General features: G+C 34.2%; 1 protein-coding gene across 1 annotated transcript in view; it reads right to left on the bottom strand.

The window, feature by feature from the left end:
• Positions 1-17,500, bottom strand: part of LOC145285896 (sodium/hydrogen exchanger 9B2-like) — a 284,636-nt gene that overhangs the window by 4,273 nt on the left and 262,863 nt on the right. The window contains exons 8-9 of the mRNA XM_080134363.1: positions 15,108-15,250; positions 6,871-6,948 (exon numbers count right to left, since the gene is read on the bottom strand). Of these exons, the coding sequence (XP_079990489.1) occupies positions 6,871-6,948; positions 15,108-15,250 (221 nt within the window). The remainder of the gene's footprint in view (positions 1-6,870; positions 6,949-15,107; positions 15,251-17,500) is intronic.

Genomic DNA, 17,500 nt, shown 5'->3' with positions numbered 1-17,500 from the left:
TTTTGACAAACACTTCCATGTAATATGCTGCTACGTTTGTACCCCCACAACTTAAATATCCCCAATAAATCCAACTAGCAGCAAAATCATACCCCTTCACTATAGAGCTCCCCAAATATTGAGTTGTAAGCCATGTTTAATTTCAGAACAGTTTCCGATGGTTAGTTGTTCTATACAAGTCTTGGAGGTGACTGGTTCTCAGTAGACAGAACAGTTTCTGATGGTTAGTTGTTCTATACAAGTCTTGGAGGTGACTGGTTCTCAGTAGACAGAACAGTTTCCAATGGTTAGTTGTTCTATACAAGTCTTGGAGGTGACTGGTTCTCAGTAGACAGAACAGTTTCCAATGGTTAGTTGTTCTATACAAGTCCTGGAAGTGACTGGTTCTCAGTAGACAGTTCTTGAATTGAAAGCCACAGAGCAAAAGATTCTTTCCGTGTTGACACAAAGAAAACATATGCGAAGTTGCTACAGAAAATGTTATGGAGCAATTCTGGTTTCTGATTGGTTGGTAGCAGAACGTGAATTAATTTGATTCATCAGTTCCTAGCAGCATCGTTTATAAATAGAATCCCCAGAGTGAGCGGGATCTTGGCCTTTTGTAGTAGTGTAATATCTGTTCCCAGATGCTGCACTTTGAGACCATTGCCTTTGTGGCAATTGGTTAATGGTCCATGTAGGGGCAACCCTATATACCATCCCCTCCCTCTCCCCCTCCTCCTTCACTCCACATAAAAACCGACCTTGTGCCATATTTTGCTTACATGGAGAAGCAAATAAATACCTTCAACATTAGAAATCCAAAATATTGCAACAACTTTCTACTCTAATAGGTTATTAGATCACTCGTCTTTGGAATTCCCTTTTTTGCTCCCTATTTTCCCGAATGGACAAATAAAATCTAATGTTACGCAACTCCCGTTTTCGGTTGCACTCTATAAATATAACCTCTAATCACATTAGCCCCTTACACTGCAGTAGTGATGTGCCTTGTTTGGAATAAATTAAAGGAAAAATAAGAATAAAAAAGACGAAAAAAAAATTAAAATATTTGAGAAAAATAATTAAAATATTTGAGAAAAATAATTAAAATATTTGAAAAAATAATTAAAATATTTGAGAAAAATATTAAAATATTTGAGAAAAATAATTAAAATATTTGAGAAAAATAATTAAAATATTTGAGAAAAATTATTAAAATATTTGAGAAAAAAATTAAAATATTTGAAAAAATAATTAAAATATTTGAGAAAAATGATTAAAATATTTGAGAAAAAAACTAAAATATTTGAAAAAATAATTAAAATATTTGAGAAAAAAATTAAAATATTTGAGAAAAATAATTAAAATATTACATATTTAAGAAAAATGATTAAAATATTTGAGAAAAATTATTAAAATATTTGAGAAAAATGATTAAAATATTTGAGAAAAATGATTAAAATATTTGAGAAAAATGATTACAATATTTGAGAAAAATGATTAAAATATTTGAGAAAAAAATTAAAATATTGAGAAAAAAATTAAAATATTTGAGAAAAAAATTAAAATATTTGAGAAAAATGATTAAAATATTTGAGAAAAAAATTACATTATTTGAGAAAGATTATTAAAATATTTGAGAAAAATGATTAAAATATTTGAGAAAAATAATTACAATATTTGAGAAAAATGATTAAAATATTTGAGAAAAATGATTACAATATTTGAGAAAAATGATTAAAATATTTGAGAAAAATTATTAAAATATTTGAGAAAAATGATTACAATATTTGAGAAAAATGATTACAATATTTGAGAAAAATTATTAAAATATTTGAGAAAAATGATTACAATATTTGAGAAAAATGATTACAATATTTGAGAAAAATGATTAAAATATTGGAGAAAAATGATTAAAATATTTGAGAAAAATGATTAAAATATTTGAGAAAAATGATTAAAATATTTGAGAAAAATAATTACAATATTTGAGAAAAATAATTACAATATTTGAGAAAAATGATTAAAATATTTGAGAAAAATGATTAAAATATTTGGAAAAAATTATTAAAATATTTGAGAAAAATTTCTTTTAAAATTTAGAGGAAGATGATTATGTCGGTTCCTTATAACTTTTTTTATCACAGAAAAACGTTGTTAGTCTCTCTCTGCTCTATCCTTATTTTCATGGAAAGTACTCTCAGAACTGATCTGTGATCCCTTCTAAGACATTTTCGGCAGGAACACCTCTTCCCAGGAATGGGACGTTTTGGCGTGGTCGATTCGGCGTCGACCACACTAATCACATTTTTATAAAAATTTTATAACATTTTTTTTATCTTAAATCAAAAACAATATGAAAATATGCCACTTTACATGTTTTTAAGAAAAATCATGTTTTTGCAAAACTCTTTTTGGTTAATTATTTTCTAATTAATTTTTTTAATGATTAAAAACCAAGAAAATATTTTTTTTAGTTTTTTTTAAGTTAAGCAAAACAATATGAAAATATAATCTCGTTGTTGACGACTGGGTCTTGTTTGTTTTTGTGTTGCGTTTAAAATAAACACGGTTATTTTTTAAATTTTTTATTAATTAAAAACAATATGAAAATATAATCTCGTTGTTGACGACTGTGTCTTGTTTGTTTTTGTGTTGTGTTTTTAAATAAACATAGTTTCATTTTTAAGTTTTTTAAAAAATTTTAACTTTTAATAATTTTTATTTCAATTTTATTTAAAGAAAAATATATCGTCGTTTACTGAATTAAAAAAAATATATCTTCGTTTGCTGAATTTAAAAATATAAACGAACTTTGACTATAACGACAAAGAACTAACTTGACATAGAATCGTCCACGATAGATCAGCCAGGCCGAAACGGCGACGCCAAAACGTACCAAACCACCTCTGTCCACAACAACAGGAAATATTTTGGTACTTGTACAGTTTAGTGAAGACATTAAAAAATAAAAATATCGAAAAAAAAGGTTATATTGCACATATCCATTATGGAACGAAGTTTTCAAAAAAAAAATCACTTAATTTCATCAAGTATTTTTTTTTTTTTTTAATTTTTTTTTTTTTACAGCGAAAAAACAATTTGTTATGATACCGAGCAAAAGCTTCGATTTTTAGGAAGAAAAGCTAGAATTAAAGATGGGGAGGGAGTAACGGCGCTTAACATTGTTATCTCCCCCGTGGCGTGTTCAGCAAATTTCACAATGGCTGACTTATGGCTCTCATAAGAACAATGGCTCTCATAAGAACGTGTTTTTCCACTGTAAAAAAAAAAACAAAAAAAAAACTACTCGATAAAATTAAATGAAATTTTTTTTCGCAGATCTTCAGTCCAAGACGGATACGTGCAATATAACCTTTTTTCGATATTTTCATTTTTGAATGTCTTGATTAAACTGTAAAAGTACCAATATTTTCCCTTTTTTTTTTCATGTATCTAGCATTAGGTGGAATATCTATGGATAGAGTTTCTGCTTGTGTGTAGGATACATTACTGTTTTCTACTTCCTTGCATATAACAGCATAATTGTCTTCAAATTCGATATCATTAAATATTATAAACATAAAGAATCAAAAGCCCTTCATACTACCTTTTTCCGCTTTCAGCTGCCAATGATTCAATCTCATCAATCCTCATCCTCGAGTGGCTTTTTTTTTGCTTGAATTTACTCCACACAAGAACCCCCAGCCTTGCGTGGCACAGGCGAAAGATCAAAGTGTAGTATCTGTTCTGACAGATAATGCAAGCAAAGACCATATATGGGAGCAATCCCACATATAAGACCTTGGTCAATGTAGGGGCAACCCTTCATACCAATTGTCACTATCCAGCTCCCCTACTCCCCAGGGAGTTGGTCCCCATTTCCCCTTCACTCCTCACATTAAAAATCGGCCTTGTGCCTAATTTGCTTAGTGGGGGAGAAAATAAATACCGCAAAGACCATATGTGGAGGTAACCCCACATATCTGACCTTGGTCAATGTAGGGGCAACCCTTCATACCAACAGTTACTAGCCAGCTCCCATTTCCCACCTTTCGGGAACTGGTCCCTCTTTCCCTCCCCCCTCTCTCTCTCTCTCCACATTAAAAAACGGCCTTGTGCCTAATTTGCTCAGTGGGGAAGCAAATACACACACAAGACAAATTGCTACTGTTTCGACCAGACACTTAGGACTCAGACAAAAAAGAAACACGAATATACAAGTCGGACAACAATAAAAGTGTATTTAACTTCAAATAAATACAAATGTAAAATAAGCAGGTTGCAAAACAATTGCGTTTGCGGCTTTTTAAGAAGTTCAAAAAAGTTCTTATTTTAACGTCTTCAGTTTGATGGCCCCATTCAAATTTGGAAAGAAAGGAGATGAAATAATAAGTCTTTCCTCCACAGCATCGCAAAGGAGGCAAAGAACGTGAACACCCCCCACCCACCCCGCAAAAAAAAACGTGATGTCTTTGCTGTTGCACCCATCACCAAACAGGAAGTGAGGTAGGTTTAAATTAAGGCTAGTCAATCGAAAAGAGGGGATGACTTTCGAAAATATCGACAAAAAAGCGACCCCTCCCTGTAGAAAAGTGCCCCGTTAAGGGCGAAGGAATTAATGTTTTTAACCAATTTTTCGATACTTGTCATCCAATCTCGTGAAAATCCGTCGCCTCTGTCGAAAGTTTTAGGCAGACATACAAACATACATACATACATTTAAGCAGATAGATGAGATTTATATTATAGATTAATTTTCTACCCGGTCGGTTTCCGTAATATTTGTATATGTTACTATTTGAAACCTGACAATTACGCGTCATTTGTTTAACTTAATGCAATATTTTTTCATTATTTAAATATAGGAGCATGAATATTTTATATTAGAGATTGAAAACCAAAATAATGATACAATTTTAACATGAATAAATAAATTTATTTTTAGAACTAAAACTTTCGATAAATATTTCATTTTCAAAGCAAAAATTTTTCCTCCTTTTTTTCTTAATTTTGCTGCTATTTGCTACATTTGCTGTGTGCATGGTGGGGGGCAACTTTCTGCAGAAACAAATGCACATCAACGTGAAAGATGACAGTTGCAAAGTCAAGTCAAACAATGCTCTATGTGTAGTCGGCACGATGGTCAAGTGGTCAACGAAACGGACTGACAACCTGGGTGTTCCAAGTTCGAATCTTAGTTGGTTCCACAAAAATCACTTTCACTTAAGATGTTGGCAACCTTCCCATGGTTCCTCAAAGAATTCTGACTACTAAAATAGCAGGGAAACCAATGCCAACAATAGAATCTTTGGATTCAGATGATGATGCTGATGGCACATCAAATCGTACGAAGCACCATCCATATTTACATTAGAAATTGAGGCACTTCTGCATTACACGAACAGCGCCATTGTTAGGAGGCAATAACTCCAATTTCTTCTTGTTCAAATAACACGGCAAATAAATAACAAGATTTTTTTTCCGAACACAAAAATATTTCCAAACCAAAACATTTATCTGCATAAGAAAATATCTATATATATAAAAGCGAAAATGTATGTATGTATGTATGTATGTATGTTCGCTTTTTCTGTATGTCTACAAAAGGCGTTTTTCAGTTCACAACTTTTTAAAACTTTTTATATCACATATAAATCGTAATATATCAGAGTTAACAACGAAGCTCGCCTGTCTATTTAATTTGCTCGATTTCGGGAAGATAAATATTCAATATTTGTCGCTCGCCGCATGTCTTTTTCCTATAACATCTTAGGAAAATAAAAATAAAAAAAGCGTTCCGCAGTAAATGAAATACTATCCCGCAGTCAAACTTGATTTCATTAACTCATTAAAACGGGCACCTGCCAAATCCAAGTAATTAAATAAATTCAAACGTGTCTCCGTTAGCATCTCGCGGTGGGGCAATGGTTAACGTCGCACGTTTTTTTTTTTTTTTTCACAATTTAATTTACAACTTTGCCTCAACTTACTTTTTATTTATTTTTTTTAACCCCCCCCACCTCCACCCCCGGAGTTTCCACACACACCTCCAAACACCCGGGCAACGCCGGGTACCCCTTGCTAGTTATTTTAATAAAACAATTTTTGAATTAAAGCGACATTGGATTTTTTCCCCAAAGTATTTTTTTGAATTAAAGTAAAAAAAATTTTTTTACCTGAACAATTGAATACAGTGTGACCCAGATATAAGAGACCCGAATATAAAAACCGGATATAAGAGAGATTGTCTCTGCTCAGCCTGTGTTAATGTACAGTGGAACCTGGATACAAGAAACCCCGGATATAACTGTAACCCGGATATATCCGGGTTCCAGAGTAATTTAAACGAAACATTTTTTCGAATTAAAACATTGGATTCTTTTTTCCGAAACATTTTTTGAATTAAATTAAAATTGTCGCTGCAACAACGTATAGTTCTAGTTTTCTTATGGCACCTATTGAAAGGGTCAACAATATACTATAGTTTTAATTTTTAAATTAATAAACAATTTGAATGGAGAGGCACGCCACCTAGCGACAGTTTAGCGACATGCACAAAAAATGGCGCCGTCCGTGTAATACAGAAATGCAGAAATTGAATACGAAAACAATAGTGCAATTTTAAGATAAATAACATTATTTATCTTTTAAGGCTTAGACTTTTGATAAATATATCCTTTTAGAATAAGACTTCTTTTTTTTCTTCCTTTTTCTTCCTTTTACTGGTATTAACCCTGAATGGTGGCGAACCTCCTATGGTGACAGACAAATGTACGTCAAGGTGTTAAATACAACAGTTGCAGAATTATATAAATAAAATAACCGAGTTTTTGTTCCTTTCTGTTTATATGGTAGGAATTTGTTCTATGCATGTAGGATACTTACAATATAGCCGTGTTGTAACAAGGTTTTATCCCATCCTTTTTCAATAGATTTTTGTAGAATCAAAGCACTTAAGACAACCTTGAAAGGGAAAGAGTGGAAAAAAAAATTAAATTGAATGATGGGGTGAGGCACCACAAAACATTGTTGTAAAAATTACAATTATTTTTTTTTTTTTTTATATAAGGAAGTCAATTGTATGCCCTTGAAGATCAATCAGTAAAACTTTAATATAAAACAAAAATGACACGCTACATATTTTGGAAATGACAGAATAAGATTTTGAAATATTTATGCAGAGACACAAATCTTCTATTATTGGAATAATAATAACATTAATAATAATAATAATAATAATAATAATATAATAATAATAATAACATTAATAATAATAATATAATAATAATAACATTAATAATAATAACATTAATAATAATAACATTAATAATAATAATGATAATAACATTAATAATAATAATAACATTAATAATGATAATAACATTAATAATAATAATAACATTAATAATGATAATAATAACATTAATAATAATAATAATAACATTAATAATAATAATAATAATAATAATGATAATAATAATAACATTAATAATAATAATAATAATAATGATAATAATAATAACATTAATAATAATAATAATGACATTAATAATAATAATAATAATAATAGTAATAACATTAATAATAATAATAACAATAATAATAATAATAATGATGTCAAGGGTGTGAGTTCCACATAGAAACGTTGATTTAATTTGAATAAAATAAAATACACATCAAGTGCACTTGAAAGCCAAATCACAACGTAATATTTGGAAAATGAACAAATATTTTACTTGTTTGAAATTTATCAAATATTTCGGAGGTACACTCCATCCTCAGTATATTTCCTATATGAAACTCACACCCTTGACATTATTCTCACATCGCCGACGCACTATTCCAACATTTTCAAAATACAATTGCTAAGATACAACGCGCAGCTCTTTACAAACAGACTTTTCTTTCTCTAACTTTACAACATGGCAAGAAAGAAGAAAATAAAAAAAAGAAAACAACATACTGAGGATGGAGTATACCTCTGAAATATATTTATGTTACAAATTTCAAATAAAAGTAAAATATCTGTCTATTTTCTTAATATTACATTGTGATTTGGCTTTCAAGTGCACTAGATGCGTATTTTATTTTATAATAATGATAATAATTTCTGTCTCCCCATGCACCTAATAAAAGGCATCAGCTACGATTGATACCATACAAAATAATCATGAAGTATTAAGGAGGATGGAAGGAACGAGAAGGGAAAACACTAAGCAGACCTCGACTGGATGAATGCAAAAAGTACTGGGACCTTGGAGAGGCTTATAGCCATCTAGATTTCAGTGAGGATCAATAAATGTTGCGACGGCAAGCGGCTGTTGTGTTAACGCAAAATTATTTGCAAAGCTTATTGAAAAAGTAGAGCATACTGGAAATTGTGGGAGACTTTTTGTCACTCAGACTCTAGGGAAATAGCATCGGTAATTATCGGTGAGTCATCTCTAATGTTGACCTGTCTGAGAACTCCTGTTCTCACCTTAAATGTTATTTTCACAACGTTTCGGGCGATGTAACTTCCGACCTTCTTCAGGTATATTTTGTTGAACTCGAGAATCTTTCTGTCAAATTTGGAATTCTGAATGGAACGTTTTATTTAATCTGTGGCAGTAGCATGCTCGCATTCCGTCAGCTGCAGAAGTCCAAAATAATTCGCAATTGTGTTCTGAGTATTACTTGCACCGAGGATTGAACCTTCAATCTCTTGAAGAGTGACACTTACAAATGAATTTTACTAAGTACTTTATCCTTGCAAACAATTCTAAAATGAAATTTGGAAACCTTAAACTTATTCTTATTTTTAGATGTACAATTTTACTACTTGTCTCTATAAATAATAACAAGATAGCCAACGTTTCCAGTTTATTAGAAAATTATTAGAAATTTTTTTTTTTTACATAGGCATCACAACTTATCAAGGCCAAGAGGCCACTCGAGGATAAGGTTTAAGACTGTATAGTAGAAATTGGACAATATAGTAATCGTTAGTAATGGAAATTCGGTAAATTTGTTAACAAGTGGAACGGCTCATCAAGAACTTGTTTACGTTAGACTTGACGACAACCATATTGTAGTCAGCTGGAAAGCAGGAAAACGGAAGACAATTCCACAGGCGTGCAATTCTAAGAAAGAAGCTTTGTTCATGGAATCTACGTTTAGGTTTAGGCATAGATAACGAGTGGGGGGAATTATTGATAGTGTTTTCAGCTAGACGGGTGTTTCTTGTGAAAGTTTGGTGAGGGGGGGACTATAGACTGAAGCTCAGTCGAACAATTTCCATGAAAATAACGATACAGCAGAGACAAACTCACAACATCTCTTCTGTGAAATAGAGGTTGCAGGGAAGAGAAAAGGATATCTCCTATGAAACTACGAAGTCTATTTTGAACTCTATCAAGGCAGGACAAGTCTTTTCTAGCAGCTCCTGCCAAAATGTGGCAAAAGTATTTCATCCTTGGAGGAGGTACCTGGCTCTTATATAGATAGAGAATTGCATCAGCAGTGAGATATCTACTGGATCGATAGAAGGATCCCACCATTTTCCAGCGGCCTTGGCAACAGATTTGATGTACCTGTTCCATTTAAGATCAGGAGTAAAGGTCAAGCCCTGAAGCTTGTCAAAACTTAAGGCCTCCTCAAGACGAGAGCCATTCATTTCAATTGATGCCAGATGGAGATCAGAACATTGATGATGTAAAGAGAGAAGGTTGGTTTTAGATGCATTAAAAGTAACCAGCCACTCCTTTCCCCATTGTACTACGTGCTCAAGATCAGAGGAGAGAGAATCGGAGAGAACTTTGTCGTTTTTGGTCTTAGATGGGCTACCATAGATGGTAGTGTCATCAGCATAAACGTCTACAAATGATGTGATTTGGAAGATCATTAATGTAAATCAGGAAAAGAGTTGGGCTCAGGATGGACCCCTGAGGGACTCCAGCATTAATATTGTGAGCTTCTGATTTTTGCCCATCAACTACTACTCTTATGAATCTGTCAGAAAGAAATGATTTAATAATTGAGAAGACATTTCCAGCTTTACCATAGCTGGAGATCTTGTGAAGTAAACCTTTATGCAATACTCTATCAAAGGCTTTAGATATGCCAAGAGCAATTGCCCTAGAAAGGTTGCCTCCATCGAGAGATTCGCTAATCATATGAGATATAACTATAAGCACATCTGCTGTAGATCTAGCAGAATGAAAACCATATTGTGTGTCACTAAGAAGGTTATTTTTGCTGAGATGGTTGATTACTTCTGTATTTAACACAGATTCCAGCAACTTACTCATGACGCACAGGAGACTTATTGGCCTGTACTGAGAGGGGGATGAGCGATCACCTGAATTCTTAAACACAGGGTATATTGATGAGATTTTCCAGGGTGATGGGAAGCAATTCTCCTTAAGACAACGTTTAAACAGTTTTGTAAGTATGGGCGCAAGTTCTGGTTGAAGTTTTTTGAATACTATAATTGGAATACCGTCAGGGCCGATTGCTTTACTGGAATCAAGGTTTTTGATTAGCTTGACAACATCACATACAGATATATGTATATCGCATAGTGTGTTTTCTGATACAGGAGGAAATATTGGGGGTTGGCAGCCTTGATCGCAAAGGGTAGAATTAGCTGCAAAGTTCTTGACAAAGAGTTTGGCTTTGTCTGATGCTGACGAGATTATCTCAGGACCATTGATGATAGTTGGGATAGAGCACACGCTTCTGTTCAGGATTCTGTTTGCTATTTACCAAAACTGGTGGGAACCAAGCTGCTGCTCAGCTACTTTGGACTTGACGGACTGAACATACAACTTCTTGCGTCCTTTATTACTTTCTTACAATGGTTGTTGGCAGTCCTGAAAGCGGCTTTAGTTTCCATACATCTATTACAAGTGATTTCTGTTCGCAATGGCAGCAGCACATTCTGGAGAGAACCATAGCGGGCTGTTAGGTTTTTGCTGGAACTTTTTTGAGGGTATGAAACGGTCAATACCTACAATTAACCATTCCGTCAGGTCTGATACTATAGAGGACACATCCTTTTTAAACATGGTACACAGAGGTAGATATGATATAAATGTACAGAAGCTATCCCAGTCAGCCTTAGTGTATCGATATATTGTATGATGGAGAGGTACATCTGAGGACTTATTATATTTCATTTTTATTTTAATTGATACAACAGAGTGGTCGGAAGATCCAAGAGGAGACAGAACAGAAACTGAACATAGTTCAGGGCAAGTTGTGAGAAAAAGGTCTAGTAGACTCACCCACTGGCCGTCATTGTCGGGCACACGGGTGGGTTCATGAGCAATCTGAGTGAGGTCATAGGCAATGGAGAAATCATGATAGAACCTCCCCTCATCATCGGTCTTGTTTGAGTGGGTCAACCATTCGACGTTGTGAACATTGAAGTCTCCACATACGTGAATATTAGCTGAAGGATAAGCGGATAGGATTTGGTCAATTTTCTCAGATATGCTTTTAAAGATAGTAACTCCGCTGTTATGGGGGCGATAGAGAGTAAATATAAATGCAATAGTGTGAGCTGGTGCAACCCGGAAGCACATATAGGGTAAGTTAGGATCTTCTCTGGAGATGTTCCTACCACATGGAAAGCCATTTTTAATATAGGCACATATTTCACCTTATTTTCTTCTCTGAAGAGATGGTAGACATCGAAATCCTACAGGATAAGGAGTTATAATATTTCAAATGTATTCTTTGTCTTACATAGAATAATAAAAATCTTTTGATTTGAAATTTAAACATTTGACGTCATAAATTTTAAAATTTATTGAATGACTAAAATTTGATTTATTTGCTCTATCTAGTTTTATTTAGATGGGATAGTACTTATAGAATATTACTGCCAGTAATATTTTGTAAGACCTATAATTATATCAGTTGATAGTTAGATAATTTGACTCTGAAGTATATATATAAATATATATATACTAGCAAAAGTACCCGTCGTTGACTGGGTTCAAAAACAGCCTACAGAAAATGGACTCTGATTTATGAAAGTATGATAGGTTATGAAAAGGAAGGGTTGTAAATTTGGGTTGAATTTGGGGGTATCAAAACCAAAGCAAAATATGATGAAAGTAAAATAAAATAGATAATCCCCATAATTTATTATACCATACCTGTTCACACTGAAACACTTATCACAATATTCTGTGGATCTATATTAAAAAAAACCTTGTTAAACTTTGTGACATATTTCCATTCTATAAAGGTCAAGTGTGAACGAACACCCCATAATTTTATTATACCATATTTCTTCAAACATAATTATCAAAATATACTTACGCAGATAGATATGAAAAGTCTTTATTAAAGTTTGTGCCTATTTCCATTCTATGGAGGCCAGGCACGAACGCAGACCCCGCAATTTTATTATACTATCCCTATTTAAGTTAAGAATACTTTGATAAGTATGTTTTATGTACATCTATATCAAAAACACTTGTAAACGTTTTTTTTTTAATTTTTAAATTTTTTATTTCCATACTTTGTGGACCAGGCGTGAACACAGACTCCACAATTTTAATGAACCATTGTTCTGCCAGATCAAACATACTCATTCCTGTGTCTCGATACATCTTCTCTCATTATATGTAATCAGTTTTTTAAAATAGTCAACCATATAGGAGCCTATTCGTGACCACACACACACACACACACACACACACACACACACACACACACACACACACACACACACACACACACACACACACACACACACACACACACACATTCAGCTTTATATTATAGATATTATTATTATTATTATTATTATTATTATTATTATTATTATTATTATCTAAAAGTCTCTGTGTTTGTATGTAAGTTCCTTCCTCATAGGTTCCGAAATGGCTTAGCTTATCGTTTACAAATTTCACACAAAGGTAATTTATATGTCTGACAGTGTTCTTAGATAGGTATCGAAAAAATCTGATCTAAAAAATAGACTTTTCTCTCTTATAGATAAAAAAAAAAAAGGATTTTTACAGGGGAGCATTTTACGTTACTCCGGCCATAATAAAATAATTAATAACATCTCAGCAAGTTTGTTCTTAAAATCAGCAGATATTGTCATTTGGAGATATAGCTTTAGAGTTTTCAATAAAAGTCGGCCAAAAAGACTCTTCAATGACTAATTATTTTTTTAAGAGTTTGTAATATTTTAGAAAAGATGTTTCAAAAATGAAAAATCTTTTTAAATTACATAATATATGATAAATAAATTCTATTTCCGACTATTTTCGTACCTTAGCCCGGCTGAAACATTTTGGGGGTGAAATTTTGTCACTCCTCTTTGGCTGTTACCCGTGGCGACCGCCCCTTCTGCCCCCCCCCCTCCTTAGCTACGCCACTGACGACATGAAAAGAAACTGGAATGTCCATTATTCCAGTCATTATAGGAGCAACCGGGCTAATAAAAAAGGATTTCAAAAACTATCTAGCGAATATACCCGATGAAACAAGTGCAAGACAAATACAAACAAATGCACTTAAAGGGACGGTTAGAATCTTAAAAAGATCTCTTGGTTGGAATAAATAAATAATAAATAAATACATAAACTACTCCACATAGCAGTATTACGTTGTTGCTCTATAATAAAGGGTGGAGTGTTTGATTATCTTATCAGTTTAATGTCGTTGTGTGTCTGATCGTCTAGTGATGCTGTTAAGTGTGCATACGTGTGTGACTTGTCATGTATCTTTTAAACATACTTTCTGCCATTTTGTTGGTCCATTTGGAAATTCTCGTCTGGGAGCGAGACTTGATTCCTGTGTTTGGGGAACGAAGAATTATTTCACTCCAAGACAAGAAATTGGTTCTATAGTTTTTTATTCACCTTCCAAATGTTTTGCAGAAAGGAATGGAAAGTGAATTTGACCTGTGGTTTCTTCTTCTAGGTCTTATTTCTACCACATCAGCGTTCGTTCCCCACCCCCAGCGAAGGGGAGGAGACAACGGCGAAGCCGTCCATTCGGTTCTAAGTCCAAATCAAATCTCATCGATTCAGCTAACCTGATCACATGACTCACACGCAATCAAATCAGCTGATCTTTTACTTCCGGTCAACGTGTCTACACTATAATTCCACTCTCTATCTCTCTTTCTCTCCCTCTCTCTATTTCTTAACAGCAGCAGCATATACACACTGCTAGGCAAACTTATGCACTAAAATATTAATTGTAATTAAGGTTACTTCTTAAAGTTTACACATGGATAAACATGAAATATAATCTTAAGTGATTTTTAAATACAGTTTTATATTGGACATGGCCTAGCATTGTCCATAGAAACGAAATATGCTAAAGAGAATTCTGTGCTTATTCAGATTGTCATTTATGGCGGCAATTAAAAGTAAAGAAAATACAGAAACATCTTATGTACGTACCAGTCACAGAAAGAAGATGTCATATTCTAAATGTATCGTGGAACAACAATGAAAATAAGAACAATCAAGTCGAGGTTCACTTAAGGAACAAGTGTATTAACAATAATGTACAAAGATAGGAAAGCGCGTATATCTGCTGGGCTAGCAGTTGAAGTGTAGTCCCATCTCTCTCACCGGTGTTGGAATTACTAGCGCTATTTATAATGCTAATCGGTGTTAATTCCTCCATTCAAGGAAGGCTGATATAACACTAAAAATCATGTAATTTGATAAAGTTTTCTTCTTATTCAAGAAAATAAAATTTTACGACTAAGCAAGTCATAGTGTTTTCGTCCGCCCATAATTTAATCCCATAAAATAAAAGAGCTTAACAACTCAAATCGAAGCGTCAAGGTGAAAAATCCGCTTATGTTCAATGCAGTTTAAAAATAAACTCGTTAAAAACGTACATTTTGATTTTCTTAGTTTTAAATAAAGCTGCTTGATTGATTTACGTGGTTTTAGGAATATGAAATATTCATTCTGCACAGACTTTTCTGTATTATGTTTACGTTTAATTGCCGCCATAAGTGTCGATTTGAATAAGCACAGAGAAATCGCGGGGAAAAGAGGAAAAGAAAAAAAGATTCACTTCAGGCTAAGAAGAATACCATTAACAATTTAGAATATGGAAACCAAACATAAATGAAAATGAAGACATATTACCTGCATGTCAGCCTTGGGCATAAGCGCCATTGAAAGAAACAGCCTTTCTTTCAGATTGAGAGAATCAGAGGAAACCATTGTCATAAGGAATGAAGATATATTTCGACAGAGGAGACCAATAAATAGAACTATACAAATGAGACCTGCAAGAAGAAACGGAAAAGACAATGCATTTTAATAAATAACTAGAAGACTTGCGCTAGACTATTAGATACCTGGGTAACGCTGAGCATCATATATTAAGATCAATAAATACAGAAGTCTTTTTCGTTAAATGCACCCATATTACGAACAAAACAGCTGACCGTTATTGAAATGACACAACAGAGTATTTTGAAATACTGTATATACAGAAAGAAAAAAAAAAAAACGTAAACACCACTACTACTTGACCTAATTTTTATACAGGGCAGAACGATAAATTTGTTGCCCTAAAGAAAACAACACTACAGCTTTATTTTAAAACTTTAATTTGATTATCTAGAGCTGACATCTATTCAATGTATCCGCCTTCAGCCTCAATCACCGCCTCCATACAGGCTCTGAATTGAGAGCATGTTTTTTTTTTTTTTTCACAAGCGCTGGCGCGAGCTCAGCAAATATTCGGTGGATGGCTGTGATCAGGCTGGCTTTGGTGTTATGGGAGATCATTTTGGTGATGTTTTCGATATATAACCAAATGTAGTTTAGCAGGTTCAGGTCGAGGGAGGAGTTAGGCCAGTGAGAGTAGGGTACAAAGTCGTAGCGCTCCTTCTGAAGCCAACCTTGGAACTCTTTGAACTTGCAGGCCTGCGTCGAGTAATACTGCCACACTCAAGGTCTGCCAGCAGCCACCTGATTGCACCAGGAGATCACCACAGTCTTCAGCACTTTCAGGTACATTTTGGTGTTGACTTTCAAGTATTTGTATTATAGCAGAAAACACTATCACTAGTTTCCCCCATTCTTTATCTGTGCCTAAACCTAAGCGTAGACTCCATGAGCAAAGCTTCTTTCTTAGAACTGCACGCCTATGGAATTGTCTTCTGTTTTCCTGCTTTCCAGCTGACTACAATATGATTGTCTTCAAGTCTAACGTAAACAAGTTTTTGATGAGCCGTTCCATATAAGTAAACAAATTTACCGAATCTCCATTACTAACGGTTGCTATATTGTCCAATTTCTACTGTACACTCTTTAACCCTTATCCTCGAATGGCCTCAAGGCCTTGATAAGTGGTGATGCCCATGTAAAAAAAAAAACCAATAAAATTGTCACCCTAGAGAATACGACATGATTCCATTTCCATTTGATGAAAAACGGTTTTCTTTTTTTTTTTTTGTTGCAGACCATCTACGTTGATGATTTGTGTACAAATTCAAAGAGACTTCCCCATCTTGGTTGTTATAGTCACAACGTTTCGCCCGTTTTGCCCTCCGGCCTTCATCAGGTGTTTTGTAACGAACTGGGGAACCGTTTGTTAGGAGTCTCGAACCCAACCCTTTATTATTATTACGGGGGTACCGTGTTCGGACTCCAGCTAGGCTCTGGGACATAGTTGCTGATTCTCTGTTTTGAATGTTACTAGGACATATTGAATGTCACTAGGACATATGGCCGAGTGGTCCTAGACGTTGTATCAAAGTTACCCAAAGGTGCTGAGTTCAATCCTGAACGAAGGCAGTGAAAAGTAACATTCAAAACAGAGAATCAGCAACTATGTCCCAGAGCCTAGCTGGAGTCCGAACACGGTACCCCCATAATAATAATAAAGGGTTGGGTTTGAGACTCCTAACAAACGGTTCCCCAGTTCGTTACAAAACACCCGATGAAGGCCGTTGGGACTATAACAACCAAGATGAGGAAGTCAGTCCGACAATCTCAATCAATGAAAACACCTCATCTAAAAAATACAGGCAATTAAATTCGAAGAGTGATAGAAGCCGTCTATCATGTCTGAATGTGACACAATGTCCAATAGGCGAGATCGAAGATGCATCGCTTAACAACTCATGCTATCTACCGATCCAAGTTATGGTAACAGTACCATTGCCAGCACTCCCGAAATGCAAATCCGGACGGTTCAATGCTTGAAGACACAGTTCAACAAAGTTTCTCACCATGGTGTGGTTTCAAGTGTGTTTCAAGTGAGAGCCGTATCATGCCACCTCATATCTTTGAAGTTGGCTTCAAAGTCAACAACAAAGTGTACCTAGTGTGCTGAAGAGTGTGATAATCTCTTGATGCAATCAGGTGGCTGCTGGCAGACACCGGGTGTGGCAGCAGGACTCACGTCCAAAGAGAGGCTTGGCTTCAAGAGTGCTACGTATCCCTTTTTCACTACCCCCCACTCCTCCCCCGACCTGAACCCATTGGACTACTTCGTTTGGTCATACATCGAGAACATCACCAAC

The sequence above is a fragment of the Euprymna scolopes genome, chromosome 10 (genome assembly GCF_053919585.1).
Source record: "Euprymna scolopes isolate OS-2025 chromosome 10, ASM5391958v1, whole genome shotgun sequence".
NCBI lineage: Eukaryota > Metazoa > Mollusca > Cephalopoda > Sepiida > Sepiolidae > Euprymna > Euprymna scolopes.
This window is presented reverse-complemented; position numbering and strand designations above follow the sequence as displayed.